The 24663-nt window shown below is 30.6% G+C and overlaps 1 protein-coding gene and 1 long non-coding RNA gene across 5 annotated transcripts; one reads left to right on the plus strand and one right to left on the minus strand.

The window, feature by feature from the left end:
- Positions 1-7633: 7633 nt before the first annotated feature.
- Positions 7634-16910, plus strand: Atg13 (Autophagy-related 13). 4 transcript variants are annotated; one of them, XM_088187929.1, is made up of 6 exons: positions 7634-7953; positions 10994-11342; positions 12264-12456; positions 12526-12667; positions 14123-14308; positions 14391-16910. In XM_088187929.1, the coding sequence occupies exons 1-6, from the start codon at positions 7801-7803 to the stop codon at positions 14622-14624; spliced, it is 1257 nt and encodes a 418-aa protein (XP_088044055.1). In that variant the 5' UTR covers positions 7634-7800; the 3' UTR covers positions 14625-16910. The 4 variants fall into 4 exon arrangements, with proteins under 4 accessions (XP_088044055.1, XP_088044056.1, XP_088044058.1 ...); XM_088187930.1 differs by having other exon boundaries at positions 12529-12667; XM_088187932.1 differs by lacking the exon at positions 10994-11342.
- Positions 16911-22158: 5248 nt separating this feature from the next.
- LOC148234235 (uncharacterized) lies at positions 22159-23029 on the minus strand. The gene is made up of 2 exons (XR_015810019.1): positions 22845-23029; positions 22159-22778 (listed from the first exon to the last, which is right to left on the minus strand). It is a non-coding gene; the product is annotated as an uncharacterized LOC148234235 (long non-coding RNA).
- Between the last annotated feature and the right edge of the window lie 1634 nt (positions 23030-24663).

The raw sequence follows: 24663 nt of genomic DNA on the forward strand, positions 1-24663 counted from the left end.
TTTGGTTCAACTATGATTCAATTTGTCATCTCGTGCGATCCGTTAAAATATCAGCTTCTGCAACCATAAATAATATGATTTAATTATATCGTTATTATTATAATTGTCGTTAAAATTTTCGTTTAAAAATAACTCAAATAAAATATCGGTAAGTTAAAAATAAATATCTCATATATAAATATATATATATATAAACATGGAACAGATAATGTGATTTTAATATTAAATTACAGCATTCGGTATGCGATCGGAAAGTTCACCGACTGCTGATAAGCTTGATAATAAAACGCGAGGCGAATAAGAATGAATAAATCTAAAATTTAACATCACACTTAGATTTGCCATGAGACTGCAGTCTATAAACTTTTCGGTACAACCGACCGTTGTTTGCGTAATATTTTGCCATTACGCAATTTTAATAATGGGAAAATCATCTTCGAATATAATTGGTATTTATGTCATAGTAAATGTTATTAAATATCTGATAAATTTATACTTCTTTGGATATAACGAGATTAAATATTATTCTCAGCTGTCTTAGATTGATAAGGATGTGATTACTTGATATGGATCACACTATACGTTTATAATAATCTCGATGTGATTGATGTTTAACATTCAAATTATCCTAATATTTATTGATGTTTACCAGTATAACTGATATATGTTACAATATTGTAAAATCGGTGTTTGTGTACGTATTTATAAGATTATTCAATCTACTTCAAAATTATATCGTATCGTTTATTTTTTATTTTTTTTTTATTATTTTTTTCATGAAAAGCTCACCTGCTTGTTTACTTATTATTTATATTCATTGATTGATATATACATCATTTTTATAATTTAAAATAAATATATTTTAATTTATGAAACATTTCTGTCGTAGAAGATTTCAAATCCATACTGATATACGTCATAATAATTATAAAATCGGTGTTTGTGTATGTGTTTCAATATATTACTCAATATGTGTCATTAATAATTATACAAAAAGTACCATACAAAGAATTACCATAGAGAGAATTGAAAAGTCATTGAAATTTCTGTATCAAATCTAATTGAATATTTATTTTATTTTAGAAACTGTATTTTTTATTTCTTGTATTAATATATGTCTATCAATGCGTGTTTATTTTATTGATTTAAAATTATTCATTTCAACCCACATAATATGATTTTTTTCAATTTAAGTAACTCATCTTGTTAAAAAATCACTTTAAATCCAATTTATAAACTCATATGCCAAAGCATTCGAGTCACTACTATTGATTTATGTCTTATATTCATATTCATTTCATCCTAACATAAAAAGCTACGCGCATATTTCTACCACTCTACTACTTTATACAACAAAATTGTACAATGACTAATGTCGTCATTCGGAAAGCAAATATTATAACTTCTTGCAACATTGTTTAAATAAAGTTCTATTGTAATGGTCAATCTCTGTATTTTAATTATTATCATCCAAACTACCTCGATTTGATATATAATCATTATTTCAAAATTATCCTAATAAGAAAATAAATAAAATAAGTTAATTTTGGATTCAGGAAAGTGCAGCAGGATTGAGCCATTTATTGCCAGATCATCTGTGTGCACTTTATGCCAAACGATTCATTTCGAAATATTTCATTTGGCCTTTGGTACATCAGATGAGTCGGGCACTGACATCTTATTGTGGCACTACTTTCAACAGCGGCCATTGATCTGTAAGTAAAAAATCCGATATTTGAAAGAAAACATTCAGAGCACTACACAATTAATATACACACATTTCACAAGAAAATACAGTGTGAAAACATAAGAAATTGGTAAGTATAAAAAATCGCAATATACAAAAAGTAAACACATCAAAGACAATAAAAATTGACAACAATATAACAAAAAATATGTAAAGTCTAATTTACCTCACTTTAAACATCATTTTGAAACTTGAAAACTTAAAACATTGTTCTGAAACTGGCCTCACATTAAACTCACTCGCACCCAATCTGTCCAACAGTAATGCACAAACAATTTGTTTTATGGAACAATTATTTTATACATTGCTCATTTAAATTGTCCTAATGTAATAGTTACAGGATATACATATTTTAGAATGCTCTGGAAAAAGGGAAGAGATCTTGTTGATCGTGTTTTGGAATGATATTTTACAAACTATGAATAAAAATAATACTTAACTAGAATTTTATTTTAAAATTATGAAATTTTTATTTGACGATAATAATAATCCTATCTATTGTTCAATAAATTGCACCTTAAAACTGTTTTTGACAGAGCATGACAGGTTTTAGAGAAAAAACAACTTTTACAAAGTTAAAATCATGCCATAATATACATGCGACTGCAAGAATCAATCTTATGAGAAAATAAGGGCGATTTGAGCTACCGCCTAAATCCTTTTTTTAATTTGTAGAGAAGAGAATTGTTAAGCTCCTGCTAGTCACTGAATTCTCATCTATGATATACATGTGGTCTCAAAGAAAAAGCTTCCTACTTCACTTATATCAAGACTTTCTCAAAGAGGACCTGCGTCCTTAGAAACTGCAGTCAAGATACTACATCAACAATAGCTGCGACCCCCCAGAGAGCCCGCACTCCACAGAAGTATCGCACAGCCGCTGGTGACTCGACAGCAGAGCCAGCTCAGATGACGGGATTTCGGTATATCTCCGCAATTAAAAACATGAATAAACAAACTGATTATATTCGCGATAAAATTTAGATATTTATAAACGAGACGTGAAATCGCAAAAACTTACAAAACTAAAACCATAAAATTATTAATTAAGGAAAATAACCAAGTTGCCATAAAAAACATAAATTATACCCACAAGGGGGGCTGGCGGGGGCCTAGCTCGAGGGCCCGGGGTCGCAAAAATATTTCAGGTCTTACAAAGGTCTATTAATGATAGTGTTTCAGCACAAAATTTTGTCTAGTATTAATAGCAAGGTTTTTATATAAATTGCAGGAATATCCCTCATTTGGAAATCATTTTTTAGGAGACTGAAATTAGAGTGCGAAATTTTAGAAGAACTAACAGTCGCAAAAACAGTTAAAAAATTGAAGAACATTTTATAAATTCTATATTTTTTACTGCTTTAGAGTTTATTATTAGCGTCATAAAACAGTTTTCGGCTCTGAAAAAAATCAAATTGTAAATAAAAATGTGAATAAAAATGTAAATAAATGTGTAAAAGAAAATGAAAATAACTGTATAAATAAAAATATTATTATTTATACAAAAAAAATGTAAATGAAAATATAAATAATTTTGTCAACAAAAATTAATATAAATATTACATTATTATGTTCATTGTATTAAGCCTTTATTTTAAAAAAAATTTATTGTTATTATAACATATGTACATATATCAATAATATAAATTTTATGCTTTTATCTAAATTAAGAATTTCATTTAAAATTTTCATATTATCCTTCACCCAATTACTCCCAAGAGCTTACGTTGAAAAAAATAATTTAGTTATTTTTAACTCTTTCATATCGATTCACGAGGAAAAATTGCATATTTTAATTTTAATTAATTAATTACTTTAAAATAAAATAAACAGACAACATCATTAAGAACATTAACCAGAGCTTTCCAACTTGGATTAACTGAGCTCGTAAGAACGTGAACCAAATGGAGCCGCCAAAGGAGAAGATAAAAAAAGTTACTATTTCCTTCTTCATGGTAACTTTGGTTTAGCTTGACCCCAGGAAACCAATATTATAAACCAATCAACTTTTCCTTGTATCATAATATACATCCTGACATATTATTTTATAAATATATTTTTTACTATTTTTTTTTAAAAATAAATAAAGCAATGTAATAAAAGATATAAAGATTTTTCTTTAATGTAATGTAATAAAATATAACATTTCTGTATTTTATATTCCGATGTAAAACGTCGCTTGACAGGCATTTGGAATCAGATAATGGGACGATGATGAAATTGTATTTAATAGTTAGAGTTATTCAGTATATCAAGCGATAATCTACTTACAAGTGTTATAATAATTGTATAAAATTAAATCTTGTAAAATATAACCGTTTTAATTGTTTTGACCCGGGACAATTATTGTTGCATCGATTTATTATTATATTGAGGTTAATTTGTAAAAAAATTCTCATTAAAAAAGTAAATTGCACGATATAAAGGATGATTTAAAATTAACGTAAGATTTGAGTTTGCTGTCATTTGTGCAGTAAGTGTTGCCAGCACTAAAAAAAATTTTGACAGCTGAGAGTTCAGGGTTAGTATAAATGGAGCGTTACATGATAAAACAACGTGTTTTCATTATTGAACAATATCTCAAAAATAATGAAAGTATGTCAATATCGAAGCAGTGCGTGAGAGTGTTGATGAAAATCCCGGAACATCGATTTGGCGTCGTGGACAAGTATTGCATATTTCAAGAAGCTCTTTACAACCTATAATCACAAAAGATCTGTGTCTCCATGCTTACAAAATTCAATTAACATAACAACTGAAGCCTAATGACCATGCACAGCGAAGAGAGTTCGTTGAATTTAATTTCGTTCGTTAATTTTGGGACACCGTATAGTTTATAGTATTATATATAAATATGGATTGTATTAAATATATCGAATATGCGATAACTGTTAAATATTCTGGTAACTGTTAAATATTCAGATTTAATTTAAATTATTTTTACATTTTATTTTCAAGGTTTTAAATAACTTATTACGCTATACAAATCCACTTGGTATCTGTTTGATAAATTCATTATAGATACATATATAGATAGATTTGTTAACCAGTTGGGCGAAGTGGGATACGTTACTGCCCCAATTTTTTTTTATATTTTACGTAATATTGTAATAAAATATTACAAATATGTTGTAATTGTTATTGATGTATTACTGTATATAAGAAGATAAATATTTTATCAAATCAATAAAAAAAAATTAATACATAAATTTTCAACTTTAATATGGCTTCGACGAAGGTGGCGTCGGCTGAACGAGATAGAATATATTTGGGTAAGTTGGTACAATTGGTACTTTTTTGTATTGTCTGTTCAATGATTATAATAAGGTTTATTATCTTGCAAATATATAATTAAATTTACTTTTATTAATTTTTTATTGTAAATTATATTAATAAATTTATAAATAAATTATTAAAGTTTGCCCAAATACCTTAATAAAAGTAAGTTATCGTACACTTAAAGCTAAACATTATATTTTACACGAAAAAATAATCTTAAATTTAAATTTAACTATCTAGCTTGTTTTGGGAAGTATATGTTTTTGAAATTAGGTTCTACAAATGCAAGGTATAATTTTAAATCTGTAATTTGCCTTATGTTGGTATTTGAGTTCAATAAAAATGTAAAAAGGAAATACCCTCTCCATTAGCAAAAACTTAAGAGCCATATCAGAAAGCTACTCATTTTCTTTGCTAATGCCTTCCCAAATGATATTAAAAAATATCTTTATTTCACATAATTTTATAAAAGATAGTCTAGTTATATAATATTGAATATTTCTTAACGTTCCTGGCTTACATATATTGTAGAAAAGTTTTAAATGCGACTCATGGCGACTACGAAACTATTTATAACATTTAGCCACTTCAACAGTGACTTACAGGTGTCATAGTAGTAATCACCTGGGCGCAGACCATTGAACTTATTTGAGGGCTCGTCTTTTCGGATGTGATTAGGTAACTTATGTTTGTAAGCGGCCGTACAATTTGTATTTAACAATGTCGGTGAAACATTTGTTGTTCTCTTCCTATTTTTTATACTGCTATAAAATTTAAACGCTTGTTTGTGACAAAATACTTTTACGGTTTTTAAATAACCACTACACAAATAGAGCTGATTGAGCTAGTTTTAGGGTTAACATTAATGATAATTCTATTTTATTTTTTTATTTTTAATGACGCTTATTCTACTATCAGAAATGCTGGACCATAAATGGACATGATAGTCTCCGTCTTGGCGTCGATATTTTGATTTTTCATTTTCTGTTAAAATTGTGAATTTGCCGCAAGTAACTTTACAGTCTCTTAGCGATTATTTTTCTGCTCGATGAGCACGCAAATATCGCAAGTTTATTTACATATAACGCAAGTTGACAGTTTTCCGGCCTTGGAACATTATGAATGAATAAAAAGAAAATACTGCCTGTCTTTCGGACTCTCCTCGGAGTGGAGCTTTTCTTTCTGTTTTCGACTTTAAAGATTCTGTCATGAAGAGTTTTTTAAATTATGAGGATGAGTAAAAGGAGGTCTTCAGAACTTAGGATTTTATTCCAGACAGTGTCAAAAGCTAGACATTTGGCATAAAATATTAAACTGTATTAATCCAAAAAGCAAGATGATGCAAGAAAAAAATTTCGATTTATAAAGATGTCGCCCCTGAGAGATGAGTTGGCTTGGTTTGTATTTTTGGACTCGACCTAATAAAAGTTCTAGAACTATAATTAGTTTAAGAAATTTCATCAGGTTCGGTTTGGATTAGAACGGAAAATGTACGTTTCGTAACTGTCAAATTGAGTTTCATAAACATTTTAGAGCAGCATATAATTTTAATAAACATTTTAGAGCAGCATATCAGTTTAAATATATTTTCACTAATATAAATATATATCTAGTGGTGAAAATGTATTTGGACTTCACCAGTGATAATATAACTACACCCAAAATTATACATTCATCGTAACATGTATACATCGCAGGCAAATAAATAATGATAAGTATGTAAATATTAATGGAAAGGTAAAATCATATAATTTTACTAGCACCTGCCATATAAATAATATTTTCCCTATTAAAGATATATATCTACCGGTGAAAATGTATTCCGATATAATTTTACATAAAAATATTTTCGAATTAATTCGAGACTGTTTTCTTTATATTTTCGTGGAGGGATAACCAGAGAATTTCTGGTTTAGAATCAGAGACGTCATTTCTACCTCATAATTAATAATAAATAAATTTCAGCTATTTCCAGGGGGGGGGGCAAAAGTTGGTCGTCAGTGGTTGTTTTTTATATTTATATTTCATTAAAATTCATAGTATTTCATTGCATATTTCTGACTAAATTCAAGGGAGGGGCAAACCCCCCCCCCTTCCTCGAATGACGTCCCTGAGGACATGTTAGATGAACATTTAGAAAAAATTCAAAAGATCCAGATATGAAGTTTGAAACTAGAAGCGAAACAACACAATTGCTATAAAATATTTTTAATTTTAATTTCATTGTTTTGCTTAATTTCTAAACGTTATTAAAAAATCAAACCAAAAGCAAATGCTAGATCCTACTATGAATTTCACAGAAACAGCAATTGATCTTGAATCTCTGCAATTAGAATTGTTCAAATTCTGCGATGATTTATGCGAAAATTTTGTTAAAATATTAAAAATAAAATCCACAGATTGAAAAAATAAATTGAAAAAAAAAATTAAGTGACGAAGCAGTATTTTAATATTTTAATGATAAATATTATAATGGAATTAAAATAAAGACACAAAAATGTAGGTAATAAAATTGACATATTGTGCACAATATTTTTTAACGAAATTGCTCCAGTGTTGTCAATTGCGTAATCTAACTTCGCGTCGTAGTGCCGCGTAGTTGGCAACACTTCGGCCTTTGACACAGCGCACATATGTCAAATATACGCTCGGGCGGCCCCCTCGACCCCCGCAGTCGTTTCCCCTCGACGGTACGGTTCGACGGAGCCGTCTCGCAGGGTGCTACACCTTTCAGTTCGGTCTAAGCGCCTTCACACCCCACCGGAGCATCCACGATGGCCGCCAGCAAGCTGAGTGCCAGTGAGAGGAAGGACCTAGACAAGTACACCAAGTTCCTGGCCCTCAAGTCTATACAGATAATCGTGCAGTCGAGACTGGGAGACAAGGTTCAGACGCACTGCAAGCCGCAATCGACTGGGAGCGACTGGGTAAGGCGGCTACTTTTGTTTTTTGGCAATGGTGTTTTTGCCGAATGCGTTTATTGTCTGTGTATCGCATTAATATGCTACATAAGTGTATCGTAGCATAGCCGCGATATCAACAACTGGAGGCTGTATATAAAAATGTTTATCTGTTATATTATTTTTGTGCAAAACATATTTGGCCATGACACTATCAATGATTTAAATAAATTGTTATTATTAATTCATAAACTTACCATAATTATAAAACTCTAAACCGAGACAGCTTAAAAAAAAGGTCATCTCGGAAATTTTGTGAAACCGGAATCGATGTGTGAAACCAGGACGTATGGTAAACCTATTAATTCATATAGATTGCAATAAATTATTTTTTATTTTTTAAAAAGTTGATTTGGCCATAACAGTATTGGACATCGTTCAGATTTTTCATTTAATCATATGGATCGCAATAAACTAATTTTAAATATTTTTTATGCCACTTGATTTGGCCATAACCATATTATTATTGATTTACGGTTAGTATTCAAATCATTTGCTATTTACCGTTTGAGTGAACTTGTTGCGTCTAAGATTCTTCCAAGATTTATCCAAGATTCTTTCGTAGCATTCAATATTATTCTCCACCTTTTTCTCTTATGTTGCTAGAAAAATAGTTACAGTTTATGACCTTCAAATTTAAATACAATAGATTTTAGAATATCCGGGTTGATGAATGGTCACAAATAATCGAAACATCCAGATGATCCAACTTTTTAACTGGCGTTTTTCTTTTCAAATATGTACATACAAAAAGTCTTCAACTTACGTAATTAACCCTTTGAGGTAAAATATTTTGCTATTAGTTAAGAATTGCAGCGCCACGCTCAGAAACAATGGTTACGAACTCGCTGCTGGATTTGGCCCTAACAGCTATGAAAGCGGCCAACAATTTTTTGCTACATAAAAACTTTTTAAAATTTAAACAGATTAGGTGCAAACGAGCAAGCGTTAGTCGGAACAGTGACCACCACATGAATAACTCTCTGCAACGAATCTACTTAACCCTTTTACCGCATTTGACCGCTCCAGCCGTCATAGCGAACAAGCCCCAGATGTTAATGTCGAACCTAACCGTCATCACCTTTTGAACCTTATATCACAGTTGTTTAACCCTTTGACCGCAGATGGTATTTTTGAATGTTATTTCGCACTTTGCTTATGTGTGAGCATCTATAATATTTATGCCATAAGTATTTAAATATTATTTCAATAAATGAAAGTGTTTTTAAGCCTTAAATTATACAAAAAAAACATATTACAAGACTCAAAGATATAAAAATGAAATTGAAATAATTGAAAAGAAAAATGAGAAACCTCCTATGCAATCAACATCGCAATAAAACATATATTCCAAGATCGATTTTTCACAAAATCAGAAAACCATTCCAGAAAATATGTCGAGCCTTCAAAAAGAATGGAAAACTATAAGCAGTGATGGCTGGTAAAACATTGTGTCTCAGTTGTAGGATCGCAAAAATACATGCTGAAGTGTGCGTGTGACAGAGCGAAAGGACCGGAGCTCTTGGCCCTGCATCTCTCGCTCTGTCACACGCACACATCAGCATGGTGTTCTTGCGATGGGGCGACTGAGTCACAATGTTTCACCAGTTGCCACTGCCTATAAGCAAGCTGATCTTTGATTAAGTAAATAAATGCATAACAATTTTGGTAATTTTATAGTTTTATTGTATAAAAACATAATTCGATCTATTATAACGATTATAGATGAACTAGGTGAGTAATAATATGGACAGTGACTAAAGAAAACACAATTTTTATAACAATGGTTATTTTTTTTATTAATTTACTGAAATTTGTGTATTTGTTCAAGGAATTTCAAAACAAATTATTATTCTGTACTTTATTGTACAGAATAGCCTCTTTACTGTTAATTTAGTATAAATAATAACTTATCTAAAATAGTCTCCCTTGTTTGTATGAAATATTTTTATCATTCTAAACGTTGTTGTATATAAATAGATAAAATAGCTTTCAATTAAAAATTCTGACAATGCGAAAAAGTTCAAGGTTCAAATAACACTAAGTCTATTTAAAGCTACATTATTAAATATATTTTTACTCCTTTGTAATACCATTTATATAAGAAAAATATTATACAAAAATAAATCCATTCTATATGTCAATTACTTTTTAATAATATAAGTCTATCACTCAATTACACCTTAATAGTAAATATTCTATAAGTCAAATACTTCTTAAAAATCTATGATTTATATTGAACTAGTGTGTGAATTTTTATAAATATTTGATGTAATATTGTACTGGCTTTCGCACTTTTGTAAATATTTGATGTAATGTGTAATTTTATTCAGTATGCTATTTATATGAACATTAATTATTAGCGTTTGCTATGCATAATATGCCATATTTATAAAGTTTAAATCTGTTGACCTTTGAATGTTGATTTTTATTAGTATCAATGTCATTGCAGGTTTGCAAAACGTGTCATGATAACATTTTTAACATGTTGATGCACTTGTGCTCAGATAATTACAGTGGTTTATTTCCATCTCTCTTTCAGCGTACAAAGCTACAAAGTTTATTAGATGCCAAATATTCTATTTTTAGGGATAAAAATCGAGACAAAGTCCAGATAAAATATAAACATAATATAATGAAATGTGTATAATTTAACAGTAAGGTATTAAATAATCTATTATAGATATGAAAGCGAGTCAAATGAAAACCTTTAATGTCTCTTAATTTATTTAATGAAAAAGATTGAAGATGCTTTTTGAGATCTGCATATGTGTACTACCATCTGTTTGCCACTCTTTAAACTAAATGTAACATTTTTGACAATTTACAGAATAATAGAGTGGTGTTTCAAGGTTTTCATTTGCTTCACAAAATTGATATAAAATACAGAGTTTGGAAGTATTCTATTGATACATATTTCAATATCTGGATAGTGTCGAGTGCCTTTTTTAGCCAACGATTCACTTATCCTGTAAACATCCATTCAATTGCGATTCTTTCCTTTCAGTTCAGTTTAGCCATTAACGACCTCGCAGAGGTGTCCGCTGAAACTAAGAAGGTCCTTAACGGCGACTCCATCCTAAACTGGCTACCGCTGTCTGTAGAGATATCGTTGAAGACAATCGACGGTGACCAAATGGTCTTGGAGAACTGGAATCTAGGAATCTTGACAGACCAGTGTGACCCTTCCGTTAAGATGCCCTGCACTGTCTACAACCGAATGAGCCTCATGCTGAAATCGCTCATATCAGTGACAAGAGCGACACCAGCGTACAAACTATCACGACGCCAAGGCCCCGAGTCGTTTGTGATATATTACCGTGTTTATTTGGGAGAGCCACAGTATCATATCTTAGGTCAGTAAGGTTATATAATAGATATATGTATATAAACGTGCCATTTTGCGGTACAATTTCACTTGTCGGCAGTAGCCCAATGGAGTTAAACCATTGGGCTATTGCCAACTGTCATTTATATGAATACAAACATTGCTTTTTGGTGATGTTAAAATTCACATATTTTATGGTAAGTTGTGTTATTGCTATTTTTAATTCAGACTTGACATAGATAAATACATATTTTTAACTACTTATTATTTTAAAAAAAGTTCAAAAGTATTTTTTAAATTAAAGAATATATAAATATTAATATCACTTTCTTACATTTTATATGTGAATTATGTATATACCACATTGGTGTGTATTATGGTTTGGAGTTAAAATTCAAGGGACTATGTTCAATTCCCGCAGCAGAATCGAACTTTATTACTTAAAATTAACGCTAATAATATAAATATAGGTTCAAACTGCAGGAATCTTTTGTTAATTGCAATAATATTATAAATTTATTTTCAATTAAAACTTATCTCTTCAACAGACATTGGTTATCTGTCTAAAGAATTGTTCCACACCCTGTTAATTCATTTATTTATAGCTAGCGCAATAATTATTAACTGTATTTGAGTGATAATCATTATTTATATTCGATTTTTAAAATATTTGCCTGATTTAAAATAAATTCTATATCATATTTGATAGCTAAATTATACAGACAATTGGTATATTTATTTCTTGCTAGTTTTATAACACTTGCGATACAACTGTAGATTATTTTTGTTCAAATGTTTAAATAATAAGTTTTAACTTCTTATACTTGGCATTGTGGCAAAGTCTAAATATTCGCAACATTATTTCTTTGTCAATTTTCAAGATTTTATACTCTTGTTTCCAAGGAGGATTTCAGTCAATGTATCAATATATGTTATTATTTAATTTCAGGCGAGGGGTATAAGCAGTTCAAAGTGGGACAACTTTGCACTCCTATTGGCGTTATATACATGTCGGTGGCATACAGAACAAAAATGACGATAACGCCCATCCAGAGTCAACAAGACGTGTCTATTATGGTGAAGAGCGATCACTTCCATTCCGATCTCAGCCCAAAACACACGCGTTACAATAACAAACAAAGGTATGCCAATGTTTTATTGATGTTAGATAATGAATATATAATATGTTAATCTTATTTTTATAAATTCAGCAGTGATAAGAAGAAAGTTAACTTGGACGAACCTATGAGGGCTGGAGCTTTTGTTGACACATCAAAAATAAAACAGTACGAATCAGACTTTATACTGCCAGAGGTGCCTCCTTTCAGTTGGCTTCTTGATGATCCACAAAAGGTGAGCATGTGTCTCAAATTCCAAGTTTATTGTGATGATTCAGGATAATATTGATAGTGCTGAAGCGTTCAGGTCGTAGATAGACACTTCAGCACTATCGATAATATGTTTTCAGCTGTGTTGGTAGATGAGGTGTACAGGTCGATAAATGTTTAAAATCAAAGCTTTTTATTATTTTTATTAACATTCTTTACAATCATAATTTTAAGATTAAGTTTGGTCGATTCTGTGATAAGTAACTTTTATTATTATCTTTCTGAAATTTGTTGTAGAAACTGCATGATTTAAATTTGTTTTATTCATACAAAAAATATAACCCCAGATACATGTATGTAATTGCGATTTACTGATATCTGATGAAACAACGACAATTACTGATTCGACTTTGATTTTGCTATCTCGCAAACATGGGCTTGGATCCATATCCACAAAATCTCATAGAGCTTCGTTATCTACTATTTCAGACCACCTTCTGATTCGTCCATAAACGAAAAATTACCGAATCGAAATCTAGCAAACCATTTTCTACATTTCTGTTCGGCCACACAGTCACCTCTGTACACATTGCAAATGTTTTTTCTGCACAAATATGACTTGGATTTACTTCCACTATTTTCTCACGAAGTTAGTACTTGCAGATGTCGGAGACAGGTCTAAATAAACAGACAATGAATGTTTCAAAAATCATGAAATTTGCGCCCCTAGTTTATTTGCTATTCATTTTAAAACAATGGTGTAAAAACGACACATAAAGGGTGTTTTTCTAAAGGTATAGAACTTTAAAATGAAATAAAATACATAAAAATCTTGATATTGGCTTTATTGATATTAGAGACCAATTCATAGGTCTCATTGAACGTTTCTTTCAATAAATTGATTGTAGCGCGCGCTGTGAGACGTATTGTACCATCTTGTTGAAACCAAAGCTCTTCCACAATAATGCCATTCAATTGGGTAACAAAAAAATCAGTAATCATGGATCTATAGCGCTTTCCGTTGATTGTAACGTTCTGGACGGCATCATTTTTGAAGAAATATGGACCAACGATTCCACCGGCCCATATGTGGCTTTCATATGGGCTGGTGGCTTTCATAATCACACCAAATGGTGGCTTTTTGTGAATGTAATGGCATCTCAATAAGAGAATGAGCCTCATCGCTGAACAAAACTGAACCACGATTTTCGAAATAAATTTGCACAATTTGCAAGCGTTGTTCTGGCGTAAGTCTATTCATGGTAAAATGACAAACTAAACTGACCACAAATTAGCTGTCAGCCGTCAAATTGGCTGTCGCTGGAAGTGTTGCCAATTAAAAAACATACCTTTTAAAAGAACGCCTTTATGTCATTACTGATATATTTAGATTTACTTTTATCATAATATGTTAAAAATTACTTTTTTTTGCATATATGTACGTCTGATCATCTTTTTTTGTGGCGAATTTTTATTTCAGAAGAACGATAGTTTCGAGTTTCCCAAAAGTGATTCATGTGAAAATCCATTCAGTCCAATCGACGATTTCAAGTGTGACAGCGACAGAGAAATTTCGGAAGAAAGCTCCCGTTCATCCGATCGCCCAAACGGAAGAACTTCCATTTGGACAATGGGACCCGATGATGATAAACTCATGAAAGAACTGGTAACGTACAATGTTTCATAAAACTCGACTCACATTCAACAGTGAACTAATATATAATAATATTTATTATAATACTTCACAGCCTCTTCCGTTCGCCACAGCCGGACCGCTTGCCGAGCTCGCGACATTTTACAGGGAATGTTACTACGCACCGCCTCTTCAGTCGTTCACCGAGCCCGAGACCGAAGCGTCCAAAGCACCAACCAAAGAAGATCCGACGAAAGAGATCACAAAGCAGCTGGAGATGTTCGAGACATCGCTCCATGAATATGAACAAATGGTTTCTAGTTTGTGTCAGTCGCCGAACAATAACTAGGCGAAGAGTCGATTTTAAAATATCATTCTATAGAAATAATTCTCGTTTTAGTATTATATTAATGTAGGATCTATAATACTTACGGATTCGAAATGTGAACCTCAATCTCTCGTTACAAATAACTCTCAATATAAATACTCCTACATTAATACATAATTGTGATTAGCTAAAATTTTCGTAGATAATATTAATCGTTGTTGTCGGAAAGTTATTTTTTATACGGATCGTTCGAACGGTGCCTTCTGGCTAGCTGAATTGTGCTTAAAAATATATATGTTAATTGACTGATCAGGGGATTTTTGATTGACGTGTATTTTTAAAAAAATGCTCTTCAATTTTACCTAAATTGGCTGTTGTTTACTTCATTGTACTTTGCTAAATAAATAACTTAGTATTCAGATGCTTTCACTATAATTTAAATTTTGCTCGTCATATGCCGATAATATTCTCTAGTCGAAATGGAAACTGATTCCTCTATACACAGCCAATCTATGGTGAATGCGTCCTAGTTACATCATGACTAAGCCAAATCAGAAGTATAGTGATTAGCATTTATAAAAATGTACAGTGGGAAATTTTGCTGGTTGTCATGGTTTTAATTACGATTGATTTTGTGATGAGGGAATTTAATTATTACAATTGATTTTGTGATAAGGGATTTTAGTTATTACGATTGATTTTGTGATGTCTTTGGAAAGGATGTATGCAAAGTGATTTAACTTGATTAGAAATTAAGTATTATGGATACTGTTATTATATAAAATAATGGAGATTGTACAGTTTCAAGATGAACATTGTGACAATCAAGATAAAATATCAGCATTTCGAATTGAAGCCAAGGTAAAATAAGATATAACAGTATCTATTAACATTGTAAATTTAAGAGATTATGTATCGAGATAATTTATTTTTTATTTTATTTTGAAATCTTTCTCCCATGATTGCAAGTACTGAAAAATAGATTTAATTTAAAAAAGTTTTAAACATAAATGATTTCTTTTTTGAAAAAATATAAAATTTCTCACTAAGTGAAAACTTGCAACCTTCAGCCTAATGTAAAATAGCTTATATGGCCATACACACTTGATTCTTTCTTTAATCACTCTTCAAAAAATACATTTATTTTCTTGACACTTCATGTTCTTGACTTGAATTCAAATCGCATCTGAAAAATCAATGAAAAATGTATTTTTCTATATGTTATAGTGTAACTCGTTAGAATGAAAACTGTTATCGCTTTTATATACAACGTTACTTTTACACTATGCTACCTGATTATGTTAGTGTTGAAAATTTAATATTTTTTTCTTTTACTATAAATATAATATCTATTTTACGTTAGCTGTTTAATGTTTATTTTATGTAATTAAAAATAAAAAAAATAATTATATATACAACAGTTACACACGCATAATACTAATCATAATGAAGTATATGGCTGTTATTATTCATAAGGTTTAGTTTGATTGTAAAATGTTTGCTTTATACGCCTATCCCTCGATTTGCACTGTATTTCTGGTATAATTTATTCGCTTTCTATAATAGAAACAATGCAGATACATAAGCAAAGCTAACAATGACAGTGTTTCTTTTCTTTAAAATATTAATTATTATATGAAGATTAAGAACCACAATTTTGTTTTTAATGAGAGATAACTCCAAAGAAATCTTGTTTAACGATTTGTTTCTAGGTTATTATTTTCAAAACCAACTTTCTTGCTATATATTTAATGTTTTGAAGACATGTTTAAAAATCTGAAATAGATAAAAAAAATTAAGCTCAATATTTAAATAGAATTTTCCAGGGCTATGGAGTCGTTAAAAAAATCACGACTCCGACTCCAATTCCGATATTTTCCAACAACACGACTCCACTCCAACTCCGGCTAAAACACCACGACTTCGACCCCGACTCCACAGCCCTGGAATTTTCAATTGGTTGACACTAAGTTTACTGGTATAAACCAGTAAACATAGTGTTAAACCAGTGACCAGATTTTCAAAAATAAGAAGTTTCCGAAAATAAAATTAGTGTTATTATATTTGCATTATTCAAATATAAAAAGTCGTAAATAAACCCAGAAAAAATACTGTCTGATACAAATCAGAAACCCGTCAATTTGATAGGTGCCGTAAATCTAGTGTTAAATGTTTAATTGATTATATAAAATTGTAAACGATTTTTTTTGTAAATCAAGGGATTGGTGTAATTTTTATTTAAATTATTTATCCAGATGTATGGTGTATATAATAATTATTTGAAAATAATAAATGCGTTTAAATATTTATATTTATTTAATTTTTTTGTAATTAATTTTTAAAAGGCATAATAAATCTAATTGGATAAATCAAATGAAATTAACGATACATGGCTTGCAACTTTGCTAATTGTAAGTATAAAAATGATATTAATTATACACAACCGTCCAGTAGATGACAATATGCAAATATTATTTATTGCAACTTTTGTGGCACTCTCAAAATACTGTGCATCTCAAACAACACATGTATAAAATGATTTTTTAAAACCAGGTCAATCAGCCTTTACAGTATGAGTGTCTCATTTTGAATTTTCTGGGCCGCATCGCCTGACAAAAAATTGTGAAGGACCACACTATGTTGTCTGGATTTACGTATAAGCTAAATAAGCTGTACCCTAGGACCTAAATAACAGGAGCCTCCAATCAAGATGTATAATTACAATTTAGATATCTAAATAACGCCAATTATCTTGGTCTTGTAGAACTAGTAGCAAAAGTCGATCCATTTATAATGGCTAATACACCCATACCTCGCTATACGGCCGCTCTTTATACGGCCTTTCGCTATAACGGCCCTCTTCAATTAAGGCACGTTTTCGATTAACGGCCTAAAATGTTTCGCTATAACGGCAAAAAACTATTTTTCGATGTCGATTTTTAAAAAAAATTAAAAATAGATTTAATTTGCATAATTTTAAAATGAAAGGTGAAGTAGCTAGCGCTGATGATGCCGCATCTAAGGAATATCCCAACATTTTAAAGGGAATTATTGAAAGAGGTGGTTATAAACCTGAACAAGTGTTTAACGTAGACGAAACAGGGCTTTATTGGAAGCGAATGCTTAATTGCACGTACATTTCAAAAACCGAAAAATCTGCGCCTGGTTATAAGGTGTCTAAAGAACGATTAACTTTGCTACTTGGTGCAAATGCCGCGGGTGATTTTAAGCTAAAACCACTTTTAATATATTTGTCCGAAAATCCAAGGCCTCTTAAAGGACTAAATAAAAATCAATTACCCGTCATATGGAGATCCAACAAGAAAGCTTGGATGACTAAAGCTACTTTAGAGGATTGGTTCAAAAATCACTTTTGCACAGAAAAGAAAAAATATTTGCGAGACAATAACTTAAGCAACAAGGCTTTGCTAATTTTGGATAATGCACCAGGGCATCCTACTAATTTATCCGAACTATCTGAAGATGTCATGATTAAGTACCTTCCGAAAAATACAACAGCTCTGATCTAACCAATGGATCAGGGTGCAATAGCCACTTTTAAGGCATATTACCTACGCTGAACTTTCCGAGAACTTATAAGGGAAACCGATGGTAAATCTTCAATTAAAACATTTTGGAAAAACTATAGCATCAAGGACGCTGTTGACAGCATCAGTGAATCATGGAAGGAATTAAAATTAACAACAATGAACCATGTTTGGAAAAAAATATGGCCAGAATGTGTAAAAAGTACTGATGCAGAAGTTAATTGCCTTCCTGAAATTAGGCAAAACATTTTGGATCTAGCACATGATCTCGACTTTGAAGGTTTGAACGAACGTGATGTGCTTGGTCTACTTGAAGCTGATAGGGAACCCCTTTCATATAATGAACTCATTCAGTTGCAAGCAGAACCGGCATTTGATGAAGAGACAGAGCCTGTTGCATCCAAACAGCTAACATCGAAAAAATTGTCAAAAGCTTTTTCCTATTTCGAACAAGGAATAAACATCTTCCTTGAAAACGATTTTGACGTCGAACGTAGCGCTAAAGTTTCTCGAGGAATTAACTCAGCCATTAGCTGTTATAAATCACTGAAGAACGAAAGAGACAAAAGGCAAGACAAACAACGTTGGACAATTTTTTTAAGCCAGGCCCATCCTTACCAGCGAAAAATGAGAACGACAGTGATCTGCAGGTTACCATTTCTTCATCGTCTTCAGATTAAAGCCATTTAAAAAAAAAGATGTATGTATTCATACACATATTTTATGTAACATGAAGTTGTTTCATTTTTGTTTATGGATTATTGTTGGTTTTTGGAGTCTGTTATTATTTTATGTACAAATGTATGTACTTGTTATGTATGTATTTTTTATTTAAATGAAATAAAAAGATAAAATGCATTTTAAATGATAAACCATGTTACATATTTAACAAATTTGGAACCGATCCCATTGAATTTGTATGAATTTGTATGAGAATAATTGATTCGTTATACGGCTTTTCGCTTAGCGGCCAAGTTTCGTGGAACGTATCTAGGCCGTAAAGCGAGGTATGGGTGTATTAATCAGTATGGAAGTTCCCGGTCAGGAAAACCTTATTTGTCAAAAACTATTAACTTATTAAACTCATAGCAAAGAAAAAACTGGTTGGCGTGTATACGATATTAATCCTTATCTCAATTTAAAATAAGATATTAATCCTTATCTCAATTTGAAATAAGGCACATTTTTATTTTACCTACTAGGCTTACCTGTCAATACGTATATGCGACCCTTATCAATACTATGATCGTGTCAATTTGATATCAATTTTGCGTACCACTGCCCTAGAGGTTATATTTAATTTATATTGACGGGCGTAGTATTGTTTTGTTGAGACCCAAAGACTATTCCAAACCTTTGAATATTTATTGTAACAACGATAATTAATTTTCATTAATTACTGGTTACATTAATTTATAAATTATTAAACATTTAATGTAATAATATGTATGTTAAAGAGTGTGTGTATACATGTGTATACATACACTATTTAACATACATATTATTATTTAAGATTCATGCAAAATATTAAATTATGGCAATAAATATTTTTTAAGAATCACATTATGGTGCACACCTAAAATAGTTTTTCAGCTCTTCATAGCTATCGCCAAAAGCTTCCATATGTTTGGCAAGCTCGTTGAGAAGCTGGATGGCATGTGCAAGATGTTCTCAAGCGTTATATAATTTAACTGACAGGTACTAGTAAAATTATATGATTTCATCTTTTTCATATGTAGTGTATAGATTTACTTACTAATCATTATTTATTTACATGAGATGTATAAATGTTACAATGTATAGTCCAAATACATTTTCACCGGTAGATATATATTTCTATGCGAAAATATAGTTTAGCTATTAGGCGCTAATATGCTTCTCTAAAATGTCATATGAAACTCAATTTGACAGTTGTGAAACGTACATTTTCCGTCTTAACCAAAACCTAACCAAATGAAAGTTCTAAACTAATTATAGTTTTAGAACCAAAATACAAATTAAGGCAACTTATCTCTTTGGGTAAAATAAGCAGAAGAATAAATACAGAAGGAACATATTGCTTGATAGTTTGTCTGCATTTCCATATTACACCATGACTTAAAAATATGATAACTATAATATGATAACTATCCTTACCGATATTACTACCGACTTTTAATATGAGTGTTGGTCAAAATATATTCAAATCGAATTTTGGTCAATAGGAGGACGCAAAAATAATTATCACTTCTCAGAAGGCAAAAATTTACATGAAAGGCAATAAAATCGTGTCGACGCCGTTGCAGTGGGAACGCTCGGTAACGAGCGTTCTCACTGCGACAAACTTGGAGTCGATTGAATCTCACTCAGTATCTCTGTCAAATAATTACTTAATTGAGCAATTCTGTCAAATAATTACTTAATTGAGCAATAAGAATTAAATGAAATACACAGTGAAAGTGAGGAAGAATAAGCTGATAAAATCGAAAAGACTGACAATAAAAAATATGAATGAAGCCTTCATGTATCTTGACAAATTTTTGACTATCATTAGAAGAATGTGATTCCGATGGAGAATGTATATACAAGTACATAAGGTGATTGAGAAAGACACATTATGTTATCTCTTTACCAAGAAAAGAAAAAAAGGGTGGTATTCATCTAACTCTTGACAAGTTTATAAAGAAAACACCTGAAAGCACTTGAACACGCCTCCTTAACTTAATTATGTACATTGATAACTACATATTTTCAATATATTATTGATAAATAAATATTTAAAAAAACAATTTTGGATTTAAATTTCAATATATTATTGATAAATAAATATTTAAAAATACAATCAGGAACCGTTTATGTGTGAAAGTCAGGGGCCACCTGTATAAACAAAAGAAATTAAAACCATTATTGCTTAAAAAAAATACACCTTGATCGTTCCATTTCGTGTAGTTTCTTGGATGTTATCTAATATACGATATTTTACAATAATTATAAATATGTGATTGTATACCTCGAATAATCGATAGCCAAAATATATAAGAGTGGGTTATTTTTAGTTCCGATGTGGTAAAATATGTATCTATGACAGGCTTTTTATTAATTTTTGTTCTTTGCAATTATTTTACTTTCAGAACAGCCAAATTCAGGATATTCAGTTACACCAAACTTATGAAGTATGTTCTTTATAAAAAGATAATACTTGCTGACAGTGACTTCAACTCGAGATGGTTCTCTTTTTGTACCAATTCTACGTTGTCACCGTATAGGTCATCAAATTGTTCTATCATTGCTTCTGAACAATAATTAAAAATAATAAGACATTTATCAAGAGTTAAACATTGAACACATTATTGCTACTAAATCCATAAATTATATTTAAACGACAACTGAAAACAAAATAACAAAGGAAGTTACCATAGATATTACGGTATATTCCATTGTTATTTTTCTTTACGTTTTTTTATTTACGGTGTAGAGGATTAATTATGTTGATTGGCATCTCTTCTTTAACTGGTAAGCTGTAGTTTAATTATTTGCCATGAGTAAATCTTATTAGATCTTTCATTGCTTTTGAAAATTAATTAACGATACTATATATCAGGTAAAATGTAAATTTTTCTTAAAACGAATATCAGATTTTTCATTTTTACTACCATATTATGGATGGCACGATACGTGTTAATAATACCATTGTAATAAGTTTAATTAGCACGTTGACTGCCAATATGATTTTCGTAAAACGGCCAAAAAATATTTTATTGTTTTTAGGTTTAATTTAATATAATTGGTCGGAATAAAATTATTTTATTTGTTTTGAGATATTTTTGGGGTAAATTACATTGTTTTTTTGTGTGTCGGCCACCAGTGGTCGACGCAGCACTAGTATGATATATCGGCCAAGTTTAATAGTAGTTCATAGGGCTGTGGAGTCCTTAAAAAAAACACGACTCCGACTCAAAAAAGTTTAATTTTATCAGGTTGTTTTTTCAAATTTTTCATGTTATAGGCATAAAAATTAAACAAAATCAAACTTTCTTAATTATTTATTTGAATTTATTCTTAAAAACAACATTGCTTCTATTAAATCTGTATTCGTAGAAGCTCTCGAAACAGAATTGAGGATTTTAAGAGGGGAAAATAACCGCTATATGGATACTTGGGTTGGCGGCAATGCTGTAGCAATCAACGCTGAATCATTTACGATTTCTGGATACCGCTATATTGTCATTTTAACATTTAAATTATAAGCTCGGTCAATTTTTTCCACCATTTTCAATGCATCGTCAAATTTGTTTTTAAATTTTGATATAGTCTCCTTCGTCTACTATATTAGAACTCAAACGAGGACGTTTTATTTTCTCTTGTTCATTGAGATATTTTTCAAAATCTTCTTTAGGTTCAGCGGTTGGTCGGAGTTGCTCATTTTTCACGAATCCGACTCTACTCTGGCCAAAACACCACGACTCGAATTCCGACTCCACAGCCCTGGTAGTATATACAGAATTTGTGTCACCGGTGGTTGACACGGCCTAATTGGAATACCTTGATGTCGGCCACCGGTGGTTGACACGGCAGTCAACGTGTTAACGTTGGTATATATATATCTCTAATTGGAAAATTATTGCTGTATGTCTTCTAATATTTTATCCTAGAAAGTCAATAGTAATTTTGTTAGAATATCCGTGATATATTATCCTTATAACCAAATACTTACTAACACACACATAATTTAGTGTTTATATTATCTATAATTCCAATGCTACGTCGTTTTGTATCATTTTCAATTAGCACTGTATAAGAAAAATGCACCGTGATTATAATATATTTCACTGTTCATTTAATTGTACTTGGTTATACGCTGCGTGCGTTTGACAGATAGAAGAGTTGCCATACGAAAGCAAATTTTACATTACCGGAATCTTGGTTTTGGCGCGTTTGAGAATGAATTACGTAATTGATTTTATAGATTCAAATTGTAAAACACCTCTCAAAATATGATGAAAAATCATCAATTTAAAAAAAAATCAAATTAAAAAAAAAAAATTTATAACTTAAGAAAAATATGTATAGGTTATAAGAGGTTACAAACAAAATACTAATAATATGGATTTGTATTAGCATCTCCATACAGAAAAAAGGTGTTTTTAAATTTTGGCGAACATTGTCAATTTAAAGTTATAATTTTTAGAGAATTTTAAAAATTTTGTTTAAAATAAACAAAAAATGCCAGTCCTAAAATAAGTATTATTTGCGCTCTCAGAATGACAGCGCCTGAAGTTCTATCATAACTACTAATATAAGAACCCATAGTGTTGAGGGAAACCCATTTACTGAAACTACACAAAATTGTAAAACATTAATTTAAATATTTTTTAAATTATTGAGTTTCAGTATGAAATTTCAAGATTTATTCAAAATATTTTTTTATCCTAAAAATATTTTATTATAGATTTGAAATATTTTTAGTTTATTACAAATTTTAAATATTTTTAATTGAATATAAATTTCAAAAATTCAATTTATTTCAGAAAATTAATAAAATATATAAGGCTGCACAGAAAAAACATTTATTTAAAAAAAATCAAATATTTTTTAATAAAATAGATAAAGGTCTCAAAATAAATATTCTTTATAAAGCACATATTGTGTTTACTGTCTACTTTTTGTCTAAAGTAACAGATTGCGTTGTCGATATTTTCAGTTTATTGTCTTATTCTAATTAGTAAACGTAATTAAAAACCGGGTTTTAAATTTACACATTAACAACTTTTAATTATAAAGTAACTTAAAGTGTATAATGCAACTAAAAAACGTTCTTATTACTGAAATTTTAATTGATGATTAAATTATGTTTTAAGTCATATCACATATTAATATTGCAAACTATTATTTTTTAAATAGATATAATTTTTGAAACAAAAAAACATTTCAAGAATACGGGCAATCAATCTCATAAAATGCGCTAAAATACAATCAATGACTTATAATCGCTCACATTGAACCAATTATAGGTCTTTTTGACTAATAGTTACTAAATCTTCAACGTTAGTCTATGTAGTGCGCAAATTTACGCAGTAACGTGGTAACAGTCAATAATGCTCTAGGATCAATCGTATGATCTCTTCCTATTTATATTGTTAAACGCACAGCTACACAATGGTTTTAATATCTAATTTCAATCATTAAATATAAAAACGAAGCAAAAATAATATTTAAAACCCTAAAAATTGAGGGTCCGGTATTTGCACACTTGATATCTTCGGTACTTCACGACAATAAGAAATCCTAGTTTCTATTGAAAGTAAATTCCATTGATTCAGTCGCGAACCGAGCATTTCAGCTTGTTGCTTTGATAAATTAGGGTCCCTTAGGCCAGTTTCACACGTGCCGGATAGATTCACCCGGCACCGTGTAGTGGGGGTGGTGTTGTATGGGTTAGTACTGACCGGACGAATCCATACAACACCATCCCCACTACACAACGCCGGACGGGGCAAATCCACCCGGCACGTATGAAACCAGCCTTACTAGAT

Source organism: Plectrocnemia conspersa, unplaced genomic scaffold (assembly GCF_051122295.1).
Source record: "Plectrocnemia conspersa isolate PC_06_02 unplaced genomic scaffold, ASM5112229v1 ptg000006l, whole genome shotgun sequence".
Lineage (NCBI taxonomy): Eukaryota > Metazoa > Arthropoda > Insecta > Trichoptera > Polycentropodidae > Plectrocnemia > Plectrocnemia conspersa.